Source organism: Solea senegalensis, linkage group LG8, assembly GCF_019176455.1.
Source record: "Solea senegalensis isolate Sse05_10M linkage group LG8, IFAPA_SoseM_1, whole genome shotgun sequence".
Classification (NCBI taxonomy): Eukaryota; Metazoa; Chordata; class Actinopteri; order Pleuronectiformes; family Soleidae; genus Solea; species Solea senegalensis.
Window position 1 is genome coordinate 25,908,798 of NC_058028.1, and position 19,314 is coordinate 25,928,111.

At 38.4% G+C, this 19,314-nt stretch overlaps 1 protein-coding gene across 3 annotated transcripts in view; it reads left to right on the top strand.

The window, feature by feature from the left end:
• Positions 1-19,314, top strand: part of clcn2c (chloride channel 2c) — a 139,174-nt gene that overhangs the window by 37,505 nt on the left and 82,355 nt on the right. For all 3 annotated transcript variants that reach the window (XM_044031759.1, XM_044031760.1, XM_044031761.1), the window contains exon 2: positions 5,518-5,668. In XM_044031759.1, coding sequence (XP_043887694.1) covers positions 5,518-5,668 — 151 coding nt within the window. The remainder of the gene's footprint in view (positions 1-5,517; positions 5,669-19,314) is intronic.

Sequence of the window (19,314 nt, forward strand, 5' to 3'; positions counted from 1 at the left end):
TGGTCCGATAACATAGAAACTGTAATCAAACTTCAAAAAGTTCTGCTTAATAAGAAAATCATTGCTTGGATTTTTTTAATTCGGTATTTTTGATCATTACATTTTTTTCCTATTGAATTGAATTGAATTGAATTGAATTGAATTGAATTGAATTGAATTGAAAATGACAAAAATGCAGATATTCAGCTATTTACTAGTTCCACGTACTGAGATCTAGAAGATTCATTCAAGCTTCAAAATGTTCAGCTCGAGTGGGACATTGTTTGTTTGTATTTGTCTAATTGGAATATTCTTTGATTTCCAATATATTCAATGTTTTATGCAATTTTTTTCTATTGAAATGGATTGAAAACTTTTATGAAAACTTACATTTTCAGCTTGTTTACTTCATTCAAACATCAAAATGTTCACAAAAAGTGTGACTTTCACTTTAATAAACCTCACACATTTTTCACAGTTGCTGTTAAAAATAATGGGATTATTTTTTGATCTTTTAGAGATGATGACATCACACCCTTGAGTTACATGATTTAATCTCTCTCCAAAGTCTTGATGTCTTGATGTCACTTGTTTGCGCCAGATTCTGATATCAATATCACAACATTGAATTTCAATATAGTCTTTTCTCTTATGTCAGTTTAGCTACAACACGTTTGTATCGATGCTTTTAATCAGCCATTTAAAAAGTATTAATAATAATAATAATAATAATAATAATAATAATAATAATTGTGACAGTCCATCAGCATGGCAGACATGTAGCTGTCACTCACATCGTGGTCACATGATGGTATTGACACGCGTCTCTCTCTATTATAGCATGTCACAAGTGCTTAGTAAATTTACAAAATAGTACATTTGATGGATTCTTTTTCCCCTTATCATAATTGATTTGAGGCAATCTCTTAATTCTTATCATGCAGTCAGGATTTTAATTGTTTTGTATTCATCTGACCTGGAAGACTTGTGTATCTCTTATTTTCACTGATATCTGATCCAGTGATTTTGACCAGTATCAGACGGTGATACTGAGTGTCCTAGCAGCTCAACCCTTACACAAACTCGTGTGGAATCTTCAGAAAAACACTCAAGCTCAAGGACAGAGGTTGTACTTATCTTTTATCTCTATTCTACTTGTTATCTTACCTGTTGTGAGCGTCATTAAACAAGGTCACCTGACCGAGCATCAGTTGTTTACTGGTGCTGGTTTATGATCAGTTAGTCTTTGAACTGTGTTCTTCCGTCCGTGTGAAAAGAAGAAGTCTGTTAGCGTCTTGTGACTTCGGTGTCTCCTCGTTCTTTCCAGTGGCTCCTAGTCCTCGTATCACTGCTGTAATCCTTTGTGACCCGGGCCATCTAATTTGCCCCCGAGTCCTGGACAACCCGTTCATCTGGGATCAATTAATCAATGCTCAGTCTGACTATGCTGAGCATAATGATAGGCTTTCAACCACTAATGTCTTTGTTGTACACAAGTCTGTTTGTTTGCTTCCTCTGGTCAGATGCGAGTTTTAACGGGGTGCGTCTGAGAAGGTCTATGTTTACCCACTTGTTTTGGGGGGTTTTGACTTTCCATTGTATTTGAACTCTACTTACTTAATTAAAACCTAGGCTTGGCAATCATGAATAGGGTAGAGAATGCCACTGAGAAAGGCATCTTGGGTGAAATGGTGGTTTCAATTGAATGTCACCAACCGCAAACCGCTTTTCAAATATTTTCCTTGTTGATTTTGCCTCTTTTTCCCACGTTTTCATTCATTTCTCACTCCAAGACTAAACTTTTGTATGGAACGCACAATATCCCCAGGGTTTTTTTGCCTATGAATTATTATATAGAAATATTTGAATGAATCTGCACCAGACCCAGAAAGAGAAGCAGAGAAAGATTCATCAGCGATTCATCAAGAAACAACCTTCTGTTACTGTGCTGAACTCTATCACTGCTTAGAAATGCTTTGGAGTCAAGCTTAACTGATCGTCCAAAAAATATTTTTGGGGTTCAGACACAGGAGTTATTCCTTCACTTGACATGACGAACACAGCGGGAGACGTAGCAATAGAATCTCCAGGTGAAGGGGTGGAGCCAGACTTTAGGAGTCATTTTTTTCTGATTTACTGAATATATTTTTTTCTGAGTAAATAAACACATTCATTCCTTTATTGAGAGTTCTGGACGGCTTGTTTAGTTTAATCAAGTTTTACTTTGATCTGGGTTTAAGACACTGGGAGATAGTCCTGACCACCTGAGAAAACATCAGGTCAACACCAACCTTCAAATACAGTGGTGTAAATCAGTGTAGTTTCTGTCAACGGTGACAAAATTATTTCGTTGACGCCCCTTTTTTCATGTCGATAACGAGACAGTGACGACATGAATCTTTGATGATGAAAACGTGACGAGATGTGAATATTGGTGGATGGTCTGTCAGACGTTCAAAATGCATGACATGCATGTAATCCGTCAATTAAAACGCCGCGGCCCCAGGAAGCGGCGAGGTCAGGGCGGGGGTTCGTCACCATGACCATGACCATGGCCATGGTGACGTTTCTGTGTAGCTTGTTTCTCTTCAATCCATCTGGCTTAAGCAAACTGCTTAACTGCTTGCTAGAAATAAATCACTAAAACTGAATAATCTTGATTTGTGGACACAACAAGACATTTGACCGAGCAACTAATTGATTAATACAGAACATAATCAACAGATTAATTGATACACACTTTGTGTAAGAGCTGCATGATGTGGTTATTGTGTTTAGCTTGACACATATTGTTATTGTGTTATGATTCATAATTTAGGCAGTAGGACTGATCATTTTTGGGGTGGATCAAAATATCTGTTTTGATACACCAGGGCAACTTTTCATGGACGTGTTGTTGTCTTCAGTTAGACAGATATTGTCCTGTATCGCTATAAGATTGTCTTGCGATATGTTGATGATCACTATCGTGTCGTATCGTGATGTACCCTGTGATTCCCACCCCTAATCTCAGGTGAGATTTGGCATTTACTGTTTTTCAACAGATATTCTCGTCTGAAGAGCAGGATTTGTGGCCCAGTTTACTCCTGCAGCACTGCGTCATTTCTCAATATTGTTTTGTGGCACATTTTAACCTTCATCAAATAAATGCAGCATCTTCAGATTTGGAATTTGCCCTGGGTGAAAATGTCTTGACTTTCTCTGAAGGTTAACGGTAATATAATCTGAATGTTGACTGCACGTGTCCATGATAATGCTGATGTTTGATTATTGTTCTCATTATTATACAACATTTTTTTAACCATCAGCAAGTTTTATGCTGCTGAAATTACACTTGATGACCTTGATTGACCTTGCTGGAAGTCATTCCTGTCCACCACCCTGAAGCATCATGGGGAGTGGGGGTACAATACTTGCTACTTCCTGCTTCTTGAACTGTTGACCTGACATCTTTTATGTGTGTTAGTGTGTGTTGTGTAGTTGTGGAGGGAGTGAATGTGGGTTTTGTACAGTTTGGCAAGTTTGGAGTCAGTGTTTCACTTCTTAGCTGAGGCTGTGTGTGTGTTTCCTTCAAGGAAACCCTTTTTTTCTTGCAGGAGGTCGTGTATTTATAAAGGTGAAAGGTTGTGAAGGTATTGGTCTGTAGGCAGGGCAAGGCTGCTGCTGCTGATACAGAGGTCATCCAGGTCATTGTCAGTTTGACCAGGAGTAAATATTGTAAGTCAGCAACACTTGATTGTGTTGTTCCACCAGTCTTTATTGCAGGGAAATTAGGTCCATCAAAGATCGTGGAATGAATTGGCAACCTTTGCAATTTGCTAACTGAATTGTTCCAAATTGTGACTGCAATTTGACAAGTAATTGTTCAGCCCTAGTAAGGATGTTTCTTTTTGTAAAGTTTTTCTTTTTGTAGTTTCTTCATAGCAAAGGCAGCCCATAGACAAGCATAAGGGAATTGGACTTGCAATCGGAGAGTTGCCTTGAATCCCCGCTAGGTCAAGCCCTGGGGTACCCCATACCAATGTACCCAATCTCCAGTGCTCATTGTTAACTGGACTCTATAAATTGACCATAGCCACAGGTGGGCCAGATCCACCTAGTGCTGGTCCCAAGCCCAGATAAATGGGAGGTTTGTGTCGGAAAGGGCATCTGGTGTAAGAATATCTGCCAAATCCAACATGCTAAGAGGGAGCTAAAAGGGAGGAAAAAAGGTCTATTATCCAGACGGATGAGGGTTTGATTCATGCACCACTAGTCTACATGCTGATGCGTCCCTGGACAAAACACTTAACCCAGAGTTGCAGGCAGCGTTTGAATGGGTATGTCAGGCTGGCCAGCTCCTAGTACAGCCTCTGGTCATCTCCCGTCTTGACTACTGCAACAAACCACTACAGATGGTCCAGAACGCGGCAGCACGCCTGTTCTTCAATCAGCCTAAAAGGGCACATGTCACCCCTCTGTTCATTGAGCTCCACTGGCTCCCCTTAGCCGCACGCATCAAATTCAAATCTGCTGCTAGCCTACAAAGTGCTTCATGGTTCTTCTCCCACCTACTTAAATGCTCTCCTAAAGGCTTACGTTACCCCTCGACTACTCCGTTCATCAAAGGATTGTTGTCCGGTGGCGCCAACACTCCACACAAGACAATCCAGACTCTTTTCATGTGTCGTTCCACGCTGGTGGAATGACCTACCGAGCACTAGCAGAACAGGGGGCGTCCCTGTCTATCTTCAAGAGGCTCTTGAAAACCCAGCTCTTCCAAGAGCATCTTCTGTCCTAGCACTTACCCTACCCTCCTGTCCTACTGCACTTGGAACAACCTCGGCACTCTCACCCTCTAAAAAGCATGATAGTGTGAGTGAATGGGTGTGAATGGGTGAATGGCAATGAGTGGTCATCCGGACTTTTACAGTACAAATACAGTTTTTCAGTAAAACCATAACGTCGTTGCAATTTTCAACTATGTTTTCACAGATTGCATGCGTTTCTAAATACTATGCAGCCCTAGTGTACATTGACTCCGTAAGCCAATGTTCTTATTGTGTCTTGTTTACTACTTGGGTGGCATGGTGGCGCAGTGGTTAGTAAGTTTTTATTAATCCCCTTAGGGAAAGCATTCCTCTGCATTTTGACCCATCCTAGAATTAGGAGCAGTGGAGCATTGGGGGTTGGGTACCTTGCTCAGGGGTACCGGGTGGGGATTTGAACCGGCGACCCTCTGGTTACAAGTCAAGTTCCCTTTCCACTTGGCCACGCACTGTTGCCTCACAGCAAGAAGGTGCTGGGTTCAGTTCCTGGTCTGGGACCTTTCTGTGTGGAGTTTGCATGTTCTCCCCATGTCTGCGTGGGTTTCCCCCGGGCTCTCCGGTTTCCTCCCGTCATCAAAACATGTTAGAATGCTAGTTACATCCGGTCAGGTTGGACCCGTGTGGTGGCGCGCTCAGTCGCAGCGGCTCTGATCAACCATCTGACCTCGACATTTTGTCGTGCAATACCAGTTGTTGTATAATGACAATAAAGATGCTTTCCATTTTCCAGATGTATGGGCGCTACACTCAGGAGCTTGGGGTGTACGCCAAAGAGGAGGCCGCTCGGCTGAGGGAGAGCGGGCAGAGGAGGTCGGTCAGCGAACGAAGTCGGAACCTGGATCTGCTGGAGTACGACAAGGGACGCTGTGCCAAGTGTCGCAGTAAGTTTTAGACCTTCTCAGAGATCCATGGAAAGGGTTTTACTCTCAATCTGTGTGTGACAAGGAATAAACCAGACTGTTCTCAAGAAGCCATTAAGTCAATCATCCTCCTAAACACACCTCACTATAAGACCAACATGTCTATTGATGTTCAGATGTGCACGAGTGCATCACCTATGTAATGAATGTGAGTCCAAGATGTGAAAATGACGACTGTGTCAGATGCACCGGCAGTTTGACCTGCTGATACCGATTTTTTCAAACCACTTTACAGCACACGGAGACTTTTCAGTCATGTACTGTAATGTCTGTTAAAAGAAGTACAGTGTGTTATTATCTTTTCAACTTAATGCATTTTTGGAAAAGTAAACTTCTGGATGAAAACAGGTGTGAGAGCCAGGGAATGGCGCGCTGCTGATCATTCCCTGTTCTCTGAAGCATGAGTGACGTAGCAGTGTTTTTGCAATGGGAGTTCCACACTGGAGCTTTTAATCTTGTAAGTTAAGAAAGGACATTTTCTTTTGCGCTCCCTGTGCCTGAGAAACAGCGTGAGACATGGACGTTCTCTGTGTCTCACTGAAAACATGGCTGCCAGCAGGGACACAAGGAAAGGGTTCATGTCATAAGATCTACACCTACTTAATTCTATGATAACTGAAGAATATTTTTTTGCAACTTGATGTTGTTGTCTGAAAACCTATTTTATGTACATATATATGTATATATGTATATATATGTATATATATATATATATATATATATATGTGTGTGTATATATATGTGTATATGTATGTACATATATATGTATATATATATGTATATATATATGTATATATATATATATATATATATGTATGTATATATATATATATATATATATATATATATATATATATATATATATATATACATACATACTATATATATATATATATATATATATATATATATATATATATATATATATATATATATATGTATGTATATATATATATATATATATATATATATATATATATATATATATATATATATATATGTATGTATATATATATATATATATATATATATATATATATATATATGTATATATATATACATATAGTTTGGTGATGACTGAGTTCAAGAGAGTTAAATTCACAGCTGCAGTTATAACTCTGATCGTTCATCACATCTGCCACATTAAAGGGAAAAGTAACAGTCAATGCTCCATAAAGCAGCTTGAATCACCGTCTGCATCACGTCATTTGTACATTATTTTAAAGGCAATAGAAACATTATAGTTTCACTTGAGTGGTCTGGAAGAGACACAGTGACTCACTGCTTTGAGAACAGAAAGAAAAGCTGAGGAACAGTAAAGACCCACCGTCACACCGTCAAACTTTTCATATGTGTGTACATACACACGGCTGGTAGTGATAGTAATAATAAGATACTTGTATGTGGGACACATAACAGGATGAAACAGACTGTAAACACACTTCACTCGCTCACACACACACACACACACACATTTGTCATTTGAATCCATGTGACAGGTGAGAGACAGTGATGTCATAATTAAAATAACGTTTGATCTTTATTTGAGTCTGATATGGTGGCTCATTTAAATATCTCTCCTTGCATTTGTCATTTTATCAAACACTCTAAAAAGCACATTATACACTTTTAATGTATATAATGTGTTTCAAAATACAAAATTCACTCGGGCTGCAACAACTATTTGATGAATTGATTATTAATCGATTACAAAAGGAATCGTCAACTATGTTTATAATCGATTCATCAGTTTGAGTCTTTTTTAAATAAGTCTTCTGATTTTTCTGAACATTTTCTGACCAAACAAGTAAAATAATCAACAGATTCATCGATTATGAAAATAATCGTTTGTGGGAGCCGTAAATTCCACAGTAATGGGAGAAAGAGAGAGGGAGAAGTAAAGGGAAAATGCAATACAGTTAATTTGATGAAAACTCAAATTCAAGGGTCATCCTCTTCACCTCTTTTGTAGCCCAGTTATTCAAATGACTTCAGCTCAAGCTTTTATTCCTGTATGTCAGTGCTGTGTAAACACAGTGCCCTCTGCTGTTGACAAGTAACCAGTGCAGCCACAACTCATCACATCCTTGCTCTAAATGCTGCAGAACTCAGCATGTTGCAGTGTGTGTGTGTGTGTGTGTGTGTGTGTGTGTGTGCGTCGCCCCTTCTCTCATCTCTGCTGAACACCAAACTGCCAGTGATGGAATTGATTTGTCTCTCTGGAGGTGGATTCAGGAGAGGAGATGTGGTCTGATTACACACACACACACACACACACACACACACACACACACACACACACACACACAGGGAGGTACAGGCGTGTAACATGAAGCGACTTGCTGAAAATGTATGTCGATGTAAAGCTGACACACACACATTCTTCTGTATTCCAGTGGCTGCAGTGGGAGACCGGGTGGTACGCTCACTCTTGCACGTACACGTACTGTACATAACGAATACTGTCTGTGTACAAATACACATTCACTTAAAAAACACCTGCCTTATAGCTTGTTTCCATTGGAATTATGGACATACACACCTTCTTTTAAAAAATAAATGAAAACTAAACAGCTTCATCATGCAACGAACAACAAACGAGTGTTCATTTTTGAATCCAAATCAGTTCATGAATTATTCAGAACATTTATCGTCATTTCATGTGCACGGAAGCGATGGCATATTTTAAAAAGTGAAGTGGTAAATGTGCTGTGCGCGGTGAGCTTTACTTGTTTTTATTATTCCCAGAAAAAACCCAGACAACCAAACAGCTGCTTGTCCACGATAGTTCTCCAGCTGATTGTGACAGAAAACAATGATAACGATTAACGACATTTTTATTAGATCAGAACTTAATTGCAATTCACAACAGTTTTTTTTTTTAACTTAAACAATGTGTATCTTATTGGGAATCAGACAAATCCAAAAAGGTCACTTTGTTACTTGATTTTTACATGTACGTGATTATTTTACAACTTAAAAATGTTGTATTAAGCGTGAGGTAGCGACATGTCTACTTCAGAAATATTAACACCACAGCATAATCTTTTATTTGTTTTCATTTTATACACTATATCAATTTTAAACATCTCAAGCCAGAGACACCGCAGTACGATGCGTTCACGATATTTAAGTCATGATATGATTTTATCACAATACTGCAAACACTGAGTATTTGCAAAGTGTAATGTGTATTTGTTTAAAAAATTATATGCTAAAAAAGAACGATACTTGGTGTCTCAAAGCCGATATAATATTGATATAACATTGCGATATTTCACTGTATCAACCCCACCCACATTGTGTACAGTAGATAACAATCTGTTTAAACTAGTCTAGTTTAAAGGGTAATCTGTGTCTTTGGAATACAAATAAAACAAAAGTCGATACTAATATACTGGTGCTCTTCAACCATCCACTGTGTCAGCCAGCAGGGGGCAGCATCGAGCTTCACCGCAGCACAGAGCGGAGAGGCTCAGATACAAGTGTGAGTGCTCAAACACTAATACAACACACTGTGTGTGTGTGTGTGTGTGTGTGTGCATCTCTCTCAGCCTCATACTGATGACTTAATGCTGCATGAATTGGTCATTAATATGGTCACTGAAAGTGATTTGGAGTATTTTTGACTCATTTTGCAATGGTGATTATTCACATGTGGTAGAATCTTAACTGTTGTTTTTTTTACACAAACAAAATAATAGTTTTACAAACGTGTAAATAATAATAATGATAAGCAGTCAGGACACAGTAATTGTATTTAATATTCACTTTAAATATAAATGAACTATTCTTATTCTATTCTATCATCAGTGGTGAAAACTAGTAACTGAATCCATGTTATTGTACTTTAAAGGTCAGTTGCGTAAACTTTCCAAGTCTCATTTAGAGCGACCATTTAAAATTGAATCCCTGCATCAAAAGGTAAAAGGATTACACAACAAGTGTGATTACATTACTGTGTGTGTGTGTGTGTGTGTTCCAGGTATTCTCATGTTGAACTGGAGAACTAAATCTGTCTACACTGTCACCTTATAGGGACTTGTCTTCCTTATGGGGACAAAAAGCAAGTCCCCATAATCTAAATGATTACATTTCATTTTAAGACGTGTTGAAATTTGGTTAGGATTAATGTCACTGTAGGACTTTTTTCTGTTCATCTTTCACTCTCCGTCAGTGGTGGGTGGACAGGTGGGCGGGGACACAGAGGGGGAGTTGTGTAACCTCTAGCTTTGTACCTGTATGTGTTTGTGGCACGGTTAGGGATTATTATACCACCGAACCTTCTCCTCATTGAAATCATGTGTCAGAGCTCAAAGGCAGTGCCGACATGGATAATAAGGAAGGCAGCAATGATGTCATGGAAATGATGATGTTCCCAAATGTCTTGTTTTGTCCACAAACCAAAATGATTGACTTTCTTTGTTATCCAGAGCAAAGAAATGAAGATAATACTCACATTTAAGAAGCTTTTAATCATGAAAAAATTTAATCGATTATCAAAATAGTTGTCGATTCATTTTGTTATTGAATAATAATCTATTAATCTATTCATTGTTTCAGCTCTAACATACATACATATATATATATGTGTGTATATATATATATATATACATAGATATATATATATATATATATTCGAGTGTCCCCACAACAGTGTGTGTGCGTGCGTGTGTGTGTGTGTGTGTATGTAGTGTTGTCAAGTAGTCTTGCTCGAGGCTGCTGTCATTCAACCTCATGCTGATGTCACTGGCCCCCACACTGGATGGACACCCCCACACACGCGCACACACACACACACACACACACACAGTCAGCGTAAAAAGCTGTGTCGACAGAGAGAAGACATCTACACAGCTGTCCCTCTTTCTCTGTCTCTTTCTGTCCCTGTGTCCACCTGCACCAGGATGTCATTTAATTGGTTCTAACACACCCACACACACTCACACCTACGCGCACACACACACACACAACATTTTGCTTCAACAGGTGTGATGTCAGCAGGAGCTCAGTGTGGCGCCACATGGTTGCCATGGTGATCCCAATTCGCCTAGCGACCAACATTTGCTCACATACTGTCGTCTTCTTTGTCTTCTATGCTCTCCTGACCATCTCCTGGTCACCTTGTCTCCTATCCTTACTTCCGCTCTCATCTCCTTCTCTCTCTCTCTCTCCCTCCCTCTCCCTCTCGTTCTGTGATTTCCTCCACTCAGACAGTCATTGGTAAACGTACACACAGGAATGAAATGGCAGAGAAGAGAATCAGCTCGATGGACTATAGTGACAGGTGGAGGAGGACATGTTTGTCACAGGACACGTGTCCATTTCATCCTGTGTGTTTGTTTCCCTGTAGGTGTGTATGTACATCTTTGAGAGGGCATTTTGTCGAGGCTCCACAACTTGATGGGGCTTTTTCAGGGTTACAATGTGTTTTTAGGGTTCTGGTTAGAATTGAGTTTAGGTTAGGGTTAGACACTTAGTTGTGATGGTTTAGGTTAGTTTAAGGGACTAAGGTTAGGGTTAGACACTTAGTTGTGATGGTTAAGGTTAGTTTAAGGGACTAGGGTTAGGGTTAGACACTTAGTTGTGATGGTTTAGGTTAGTTTAAGGGACTAGGGTTAGACACTTAGTTGTGATGGTTAAGGTTAGGGTTAGACACTTAGTTGTGATGGTTTAGGTTAGTTTAAGGGACTTAGTTGTGATGGTTTAGGTTAGTTTGGACTAAGGTTAGGGTTAGACACTTAGTTGTGATGGTTTAGGTTAGTTTAAGGGACTAGGGTTAGACACTTAGTTGTGATGGTTAAGGTTAGTTTAAGGGACTGGGGTTAGGGTTAGACACTTAGTTGTGATGGTTATGGTTAGTTTAATGGACTAGGGTTAGGGGTAGACACTTAGTTGTGATGGTTATGGTTAGTTTAAGGGACTAGGGTTAAGGTTAGACACTTGGTTGTGATGGTTAAGGTTAGTTTAAGGACTAGGGTTAGGTTGACACTTAGTTGTGATGGTTAGGGTAGGGTTAGGTTAGACACTGAGTCGTGATGGTTATGGTTGGTTTAGGACTAGGGTTAGGTATAGACACTTAGTTGTGATGGTTAGGGTTAGTTTAAGGACAAGGTTAGGGTTAGACACTTAGTTGTGATGGTTAGGGTTAGTTTAAGGGACTAGTGTTAGGGTTAGACATTTAGTTGTGATGGTTAGTGTTAGTTTAAGGGACTAGGGTTAGGGTTAGACACTTAGTTGTGATGGTTAAGGTTAGTTTAAGGGACTAGGGAATGCATTATGTCTATGATGTGTCCTCCCTAAGTTATAAAGACAAGTTGGTGTGTGTTTGCATTCCTGACCTGCTAATCCCCCTGATGTGTTGGCACAGCAGTTTGTGGAGGATTAGAAAAGTGAATTTAAATTTCAAATTATTGGTCTGCAATACTATAAAAAATAACTATTTTAAATAATTCATATAGGCTCACTCTGTGAAAGTGTGAACAAGTAAAACCAGATGTTTATCTCCTTTAATAGGCTCACTTCATGGTGGTGTGAATGGCAAACATGTAGTGTACATCAAGACTAGAAAAGCACTTTATAAATACAAACCATTTACATCATTACCATGATGTAAATGTAGATATTTACACTTACTCATTTAGTTACACAAAAAAACAACTGCATTGTCACTTTGACACATTGGTTATTGTATACACCTGAGATCAACTAAATGTTGAAGCTTTTACTTCATCATCAGAACAACTACATACAGCTGAAACAATTAATCGATGAATCGATGACTAAATGAATCGGCAGCTGTTTTGATCATTGATTAATCAGTTTTAAATCATTAAAAGTGAATGATTTTGGTTTGTGGACAAAACACGACATTTGAGAACATCATCTTTTCCAGGTGTCATGAACATCGATCAACGTTTTTTTCAGGTTTTCTGATATTTTTATTTTATGGACCAAACGATTAATCGATTATGAAAATAATCGTTGAGTTCTTGCTCTGTTGACTAACCTGAGTGGAGCTAACGACTAAGCTAGCAGGTGAATCTGCAGGTTTTGACAAACTTGTGTCCTCCATTTTAACGGTAAAACAACAAAACATCACAGTGTTTTTTACCTGATGGGTGGTCATTCAAAACTGTGCTCAGAGGAGACGAGCCACACGGTCATTACTTGTGAGGACATCTAGGCAAGTCTTTACAATTTTAAGTGTCTTTTTATAGTTTTAAGGCTTGTTTTTGGATTGAAGTTTAGATCAGGATTGGACCTTTAATTATGATGGTTACAGTTAGGATGAGGGGCTAGTGTTCTCACTTAGAATGCTATACCAGAGTGTGAGTGTATGTGTGTGTGTGTGTGTGTGTGTGTGTGTTTTCACATCAGGGAACTTTCACTTTAATAGTATATCAAGTAACCAAGGAGACTCAGGCCACTGATCAATATTTGATTCATTGCCACTCGGGTTAGCTGTGTGTGTGTGTGTGTGTGTGTGTGTGTGTGTATCAATGGCCACAGTGTTTGCTCACATTGATTTTTATCACAAGTTTTTATCTATATATATATGTATATATACTGTATATATATATATATATATGTATATATATGTATATATATGTATATATGTATATATATGTATATATATATATATATATATATATATATATATATATATATATATATATATATACATATATATATATATGTATATACATATATATATATATAGATATATATATATATACATATCTTGATTAAGTGTTTTGCACTTCTCTTGTCATAATCCTGGAAGACTAACACTGCCATGAGGTCGATTTAGTTTATTATATACAGTATGTGTTTATTACGTTTAGTGTAGTATTTAATAGGCTTGGAGCCAGGTCCTCGACTCTGTTATCAGTGGTCTGAGTTATTGGGGAACACTACTGACTCTATGGTTTCAAGAGCCATTACATTTCTTTGGGGACAATTTTCTAGCAAGATGATGTAACACAAAATATTACTACAATTGCATAAATAGATGCACAATTCTGTGTTGTATGTGAAGCTCATTATTATTGAGATACAATATCAATATCAGCAAAAAATTACTTTAAAATTCTGTGAGTATTTAAACTATTATGTTCAGACTACATGACATCTGCAGTTGGACACAGGGATAAATGTATGTATATACCCTCATTGAAAGTTATCTATATACAAGAGAGGCATTTCTATTTATCATGAATCATTTTTTGAAAGATATTTTGACAATTGTTGTCCTTTTGCGGTTGTTTTGGATGATATTTCTAAATGGAATTGGCAGCAAAATGCTAAATGGTGTTTAGAAACTTTCTGGATTCCAGAGCGGCAGAAAACCTTGAACCTCATCAGCAGATATTAGAGCTGTGGGTTCCATCTTCCTTTCAGGGTGCTGGGTACAAACATTCAAATGTGCAATTTCACCCCTGCAAACCTGCTTTAATTGCGGTTTAATGAAGTCAATAAACGAATGTCTCACCCACGAGTGAATCCATCAAAAGTAATCATGCAATTAGCTGTCTATCAACTAACTTTCACTGCTGTCAAGTCTATTTATGTCACTTATGGTGTAAGTAATGGAAAAATACTATTTAGGATATAGCGTTGTTAGATCCCCGTGTTTGTGCCCGTTTAGCTGTTTATTAGTGGATGTTCTGCTAACACAATGAATAATGTTGGCTTGCTTAATGTAAGTAATCCCTGGTTTACTTACATTAGAGTGAGGTGTTTTACTCAGGCTTGTATGTGGCAGTATGAAGGGGGTCACAGGAGCCCCGGCCCTACTGCTGCTGCCTCCTTTTGTTCATTTGTCTTCATTAGTAAATCCGAAACAAAGGATTTGAACGTCCTATATCATACAACCACTTTTTAGAAAACCCAAATCAATTCATTATAAGAGAAGGAGTAGAAGGAGGTGAAGTGTTGTTTAAGCAAAGCTGAATGAAATGAAAACACACTAATAAAACTCCTCATCAACGGATTGTTATTGAGAATAGAACAGGACTAGGTCTAGACATCCTCCTGTATTTTACCCACATATATGAAAGGACTGCCTGTGTTGTAAGGTGTGAGTTACAATAAGTGTAATGTGTAGATCAATGAATCGATAAAGTCTATGTGTTATTGTGTGTCTTTACTGCTGCTGTAACTCTACAGGTCAGAGTTTTATTCATGCGGTCATTTGTTTTTATGTGTCTGGATTGTGTGTCAAAAAGCCCTGGAAGAGTTGTACCCTGCTTTTTATAATTCTTTATATGTTTGTATTTAAACTTACTTCATGCTTTTGTTCCCTTGTGCCAAGTTATTCTTGTAAACTTGTGTTTCCTCCTCTCCTCTCCTCTGTCCATCATTTACTTTCCTCCCCCTAAATTCTTTGTGGTTCCATTTTGCAATCCACCCCCACCCCCCACCCCCACACACACACCTCCTTTTCCATTTTGCTCTACATCTCTGTCCAATCTTCTCCTGCTCTCCCTCTCTCCTTCCTCCACCATCCTCTCTTTTCCTCTTTCAATCCTTTTTTAATCATTAGGTTTTTCCTCACTTCCCTCTCTGTTTGCAGTCCTCCACCTCCTCCACCATCTGCTCTTGTCTCCTGGGTACAATCTGAGGAGTTTGTGCATGTGTGTGTGTGCGTGTGTGTGTGTGCATGTGTGTGTGCGTGTGTGTGCACACCCCATGTATTGAATTATTTCTCTCTAATCAGCGGTGAGCCATGAGCCAATCCATTTTGTTTTTCCTTCCATACTTCCTGCGGAAGTGTGGTTACAAGTTTGTATTCAGACTTTTAATGAGAATTTAACAAAAGAAAGAAACTATTTTTATATAAAACATCAATTTCATACTTTAATTTGATTATCTGTTCTTATTTACTTTTGTTCACACACTTTATCCTGTTATGAGTAATATTTTAGTGCTGCTAAATATTTAGGAGAACATGTTGTTACCAGCAATAACAATAAGGAAACAGGCGGTACACACCAACCACAAGTAAAATGTTGATTTTTATGAGGGCAAAGCAGATGTTTTCGTTGGCGTCAATTGCAATTTCACAATGTCGCGATCCATCAATTATTTTCTTGATTGGGTGTTCCAGAAAATGTCCGAAAACGTTGATCAATGTTTCCCAAAGTGATTTTCTTAAATGTTTTTTTTCGTCCACAAATCAAATATAATATATATAATCATGTAAACCAGAAGAGATTCATATTTAAGACGCTGAAAAATCTGAGAGATTGTTTCAATGAGTAAAGAAAACCCTCAAACCGATGAATCGATTATCAAAATGACTGACGATCAATGTAGTAGTGATTATTTGTTGCAAATATTTCACAATAAAAGTCAAATGTGAGGGATTCAGGGAACCATGCTGTCCTTTATTTGACTTGACTTAAAGGAGAATAGACTGACAGATGTAGACACTGAAACTGTGATCATGTGAACGGTCCAGAACATATGTGAGAGTTCCATTCTCAAGAACAACAGTTGGTCGTGTGTTCTTAAACACAACAGTAATATACTTACAGTCTTCTGAACCACGTCACGCTTGCTAATCTATGACATGTCATTATTGTTAAGTGTGATGCAGCAAGTTTGCAATTTCCCCCAAAAACATTCAGCCGCGTTCTTCCAATCACACATTAGTGGTGTGTTTTCAGTGTTAAATCTATTCTAAATATGCTGGTTTCCTGTTTCCTTTCTGTATTTTCCTTTATTTCCTCCTTCAGTATATCCTTCTCTTCTTCTCTTGCTTCACCAACTCTTAATTCCTATCCCTCCTACATCACCCCCACCCATGTGTCGCAGTGCTGAGTTCTGCAGGAACAACATCGATCATGAACTCATAATGTTGCGTAAAGAGGAAAAAAAACGAATAGAAGAGCAATTTTTCTTTTCTTGTTTTGCAAAGAAGGGAAAAAAAAAAATCTGTGTTAAAATGGAAGATGGATTGTGCAGATGAAAGAAGGACGTGTTCATAAAATGAATGCACAGACATACACTGCTTGTGTTTAACTATGTTATGTGATCTATTTGTCCTCCAGGGTCAGGGTATCCATATGTTCTGCAACCACCAGCCCAGGACTTTATCTCTGGTAAACGTAAAACAAATAAAACAAATAAAACGTGTTGTGTTCAGTCCTTCCACCGTGCTGCTGCAGCTAATACTCGTGCATTACTTACACCATCATTAATCTTCAATAAGTGGACATTAAGTGTCGCTCCCACTTTATCAACCCGTGAGAGAAAGTCCCGCCCCCACCTCGCTTTTCACTGTGTTATTGCTGCCATTAATTTAAAGAAAAATAATAATCACATGCTTTATGTGTGCGTGTGTGTGCGTGTGTGTGTGGGTTAAGTGTCACTTTAACACAGATTTGTACCAAATACTCTCTGGAATCGTGTTAAACTCTTTCCCTGTTAAAATTCCACTGATAGAGTTAAATTTAACACTATGTCAGGGCGTAATTCACTGTTTAAGAGTAAAATACCCCTTATAAACTTATAATTGCCACAAAAATACTTCATATTAAACACCACTCCAGGGTGTATTTTATCCTTTTTTGTTAAAATACCCCTTAAAAATTGCATTTGCTACCAATTCTGATAGGATCAAATACAGCCTTTTTAGTATTTAATGTTTTTATTTTTATCGCCAACATAATTTAATTTAACATTTTTACATTTAATACCAATTCTGGTTACGATCAAGTGTTACAAATGTCTTGGTGTTATCTTTTAACATTATTCCAGAACGTTTTAAACTTTTAATGTTAAATAATAACAATAACAAGAGATAGATAAATGTATTGTCGTAGAGAGTATTTGGTCAGAAGTGATGTTAAATTGATTGTGTTACTTTAACACTGTAAAATACAAAACATGCAAACACAGTCACACACACACACACACACCCACATATTTCATGGCTTTGTGTTAACCAGCCGCCAACGTGAACAACAATACATCACTGTGCACGTATAATTCCCATTTGTGTTTCTGTGCCAAATAAGACTAACTCCCACAGTCTGGCCTTATTACAGCGAGCCTCCAGCCCTAATGGAAAGTAATAAAGAGCTGAACTTTGTAGTGTAGCTGTGTGTGTGTGTGTGTGTGTGTGTTAGTGTGTGAGATGGCGGAGATGAATGGCTCTGATTAGGCAACACAAGCCGCAGACTAACATGATCATCAGTGTCTACCTTCTTACTGCTGCAGTTTGCCTCGCGTTGGCCACCCACACACACACACACACACACACACACACACACACACACACACAGACTCACACTGGTCATGTGTTTGCATTGTGCATTCACTTGCACAATTTTGAGTGTGTTTCTCCCAAGATTGATGGCGTGTCCACCTCATTCCTCCACCTTCCTATGTATATATACATACTGTACACTTCTAGTAACCTTATGGGTTTGGTTATATATGCTTATATACCACACTGTGTGTGCTGCTGGCATTTTAAATCACTGCAAAGGGATGTGTAATGGAAATGCTCTGAAAATGGGTCTGCCAGGGCATAAAAGTGTAAATCAGCATCACGCCCCGGTGTCTGCAGAGGACTGCACAACCAAAGTGCTGACTGGGCAACGGCAGAGATTGGTGATTGGGGCGGGGTGGGGGGGAGTTGTGGGTGGGCCAACAGGAATGTAAGAGGTATAAACGGATGCGGAGTGGAAATGAATGAGATTGGGGAAAAAAAAAGTAGGGGGCAGAGGAAGAAGAGAGAGAGGAGGAAAGGAAAATAAAAGAGAGATGAAGGTGGAGAAAGAGTTAGCAGCAGGACTCCTGGATTTTGTTTCACCAGGCTTTCAACCAGGAAAGGAAACGACTTACTAAAGGACACACACGCACACACACGCGCACACACACACACACTAATCCATTTAGAGCACATGCAAACAAACGTGCCAGGAACGACATCAAAACAGTCTCTGCGACACGTGGTTGAAACATCCAAGGGAAAACTGCACTTTTTAATGGAGTAATTATCTGGCATTTATTATTTTTATTATTTATTTAGTCTGAAAAGCAGTTAGTGAGCGTTCAGTTGGACTGTCACTTCTTATTTGATATTTGGACGCCCTTTCAAATTGCGGGAAAGAAAGTTCAAATTTTGAATCTTAAAAACTGGTTTATTGTCCTCTGATGTAGTCACTGCATGGTCCAGTAGAGGGTGCTGTTATGGAATCAGGTGTGTCAATACCAGTGTTGGGAACGTTACTTTAAAAAAGTAATTAGTTATAGTTACTCACTACTTAGTTAGTAACTGAATGACTCTATAATAAAAGTAACTCGTTACCAGGGAAAGTAACTATTTGTGTTACTGTTGCTATATATTAAGTTGCTATATGTCAAAGAATTTGGATTTTTTTGTGCAGTTTTCACAAGTCAGTTGAAATGAGTAGAACAGACAGATGTTTGTACATAACTTTCTATATTTATTGCACGTCGACAGATGTTTATCCTGCACTTCAAGTGTTATCTTTGTAAGAAAAGTAAACAGTTACACCATATAAAGTGCATTTAACTCTAGCAAATGAAATCAAACTCTCTCAACCTGAGACAACAAAAGTAAACTTTTA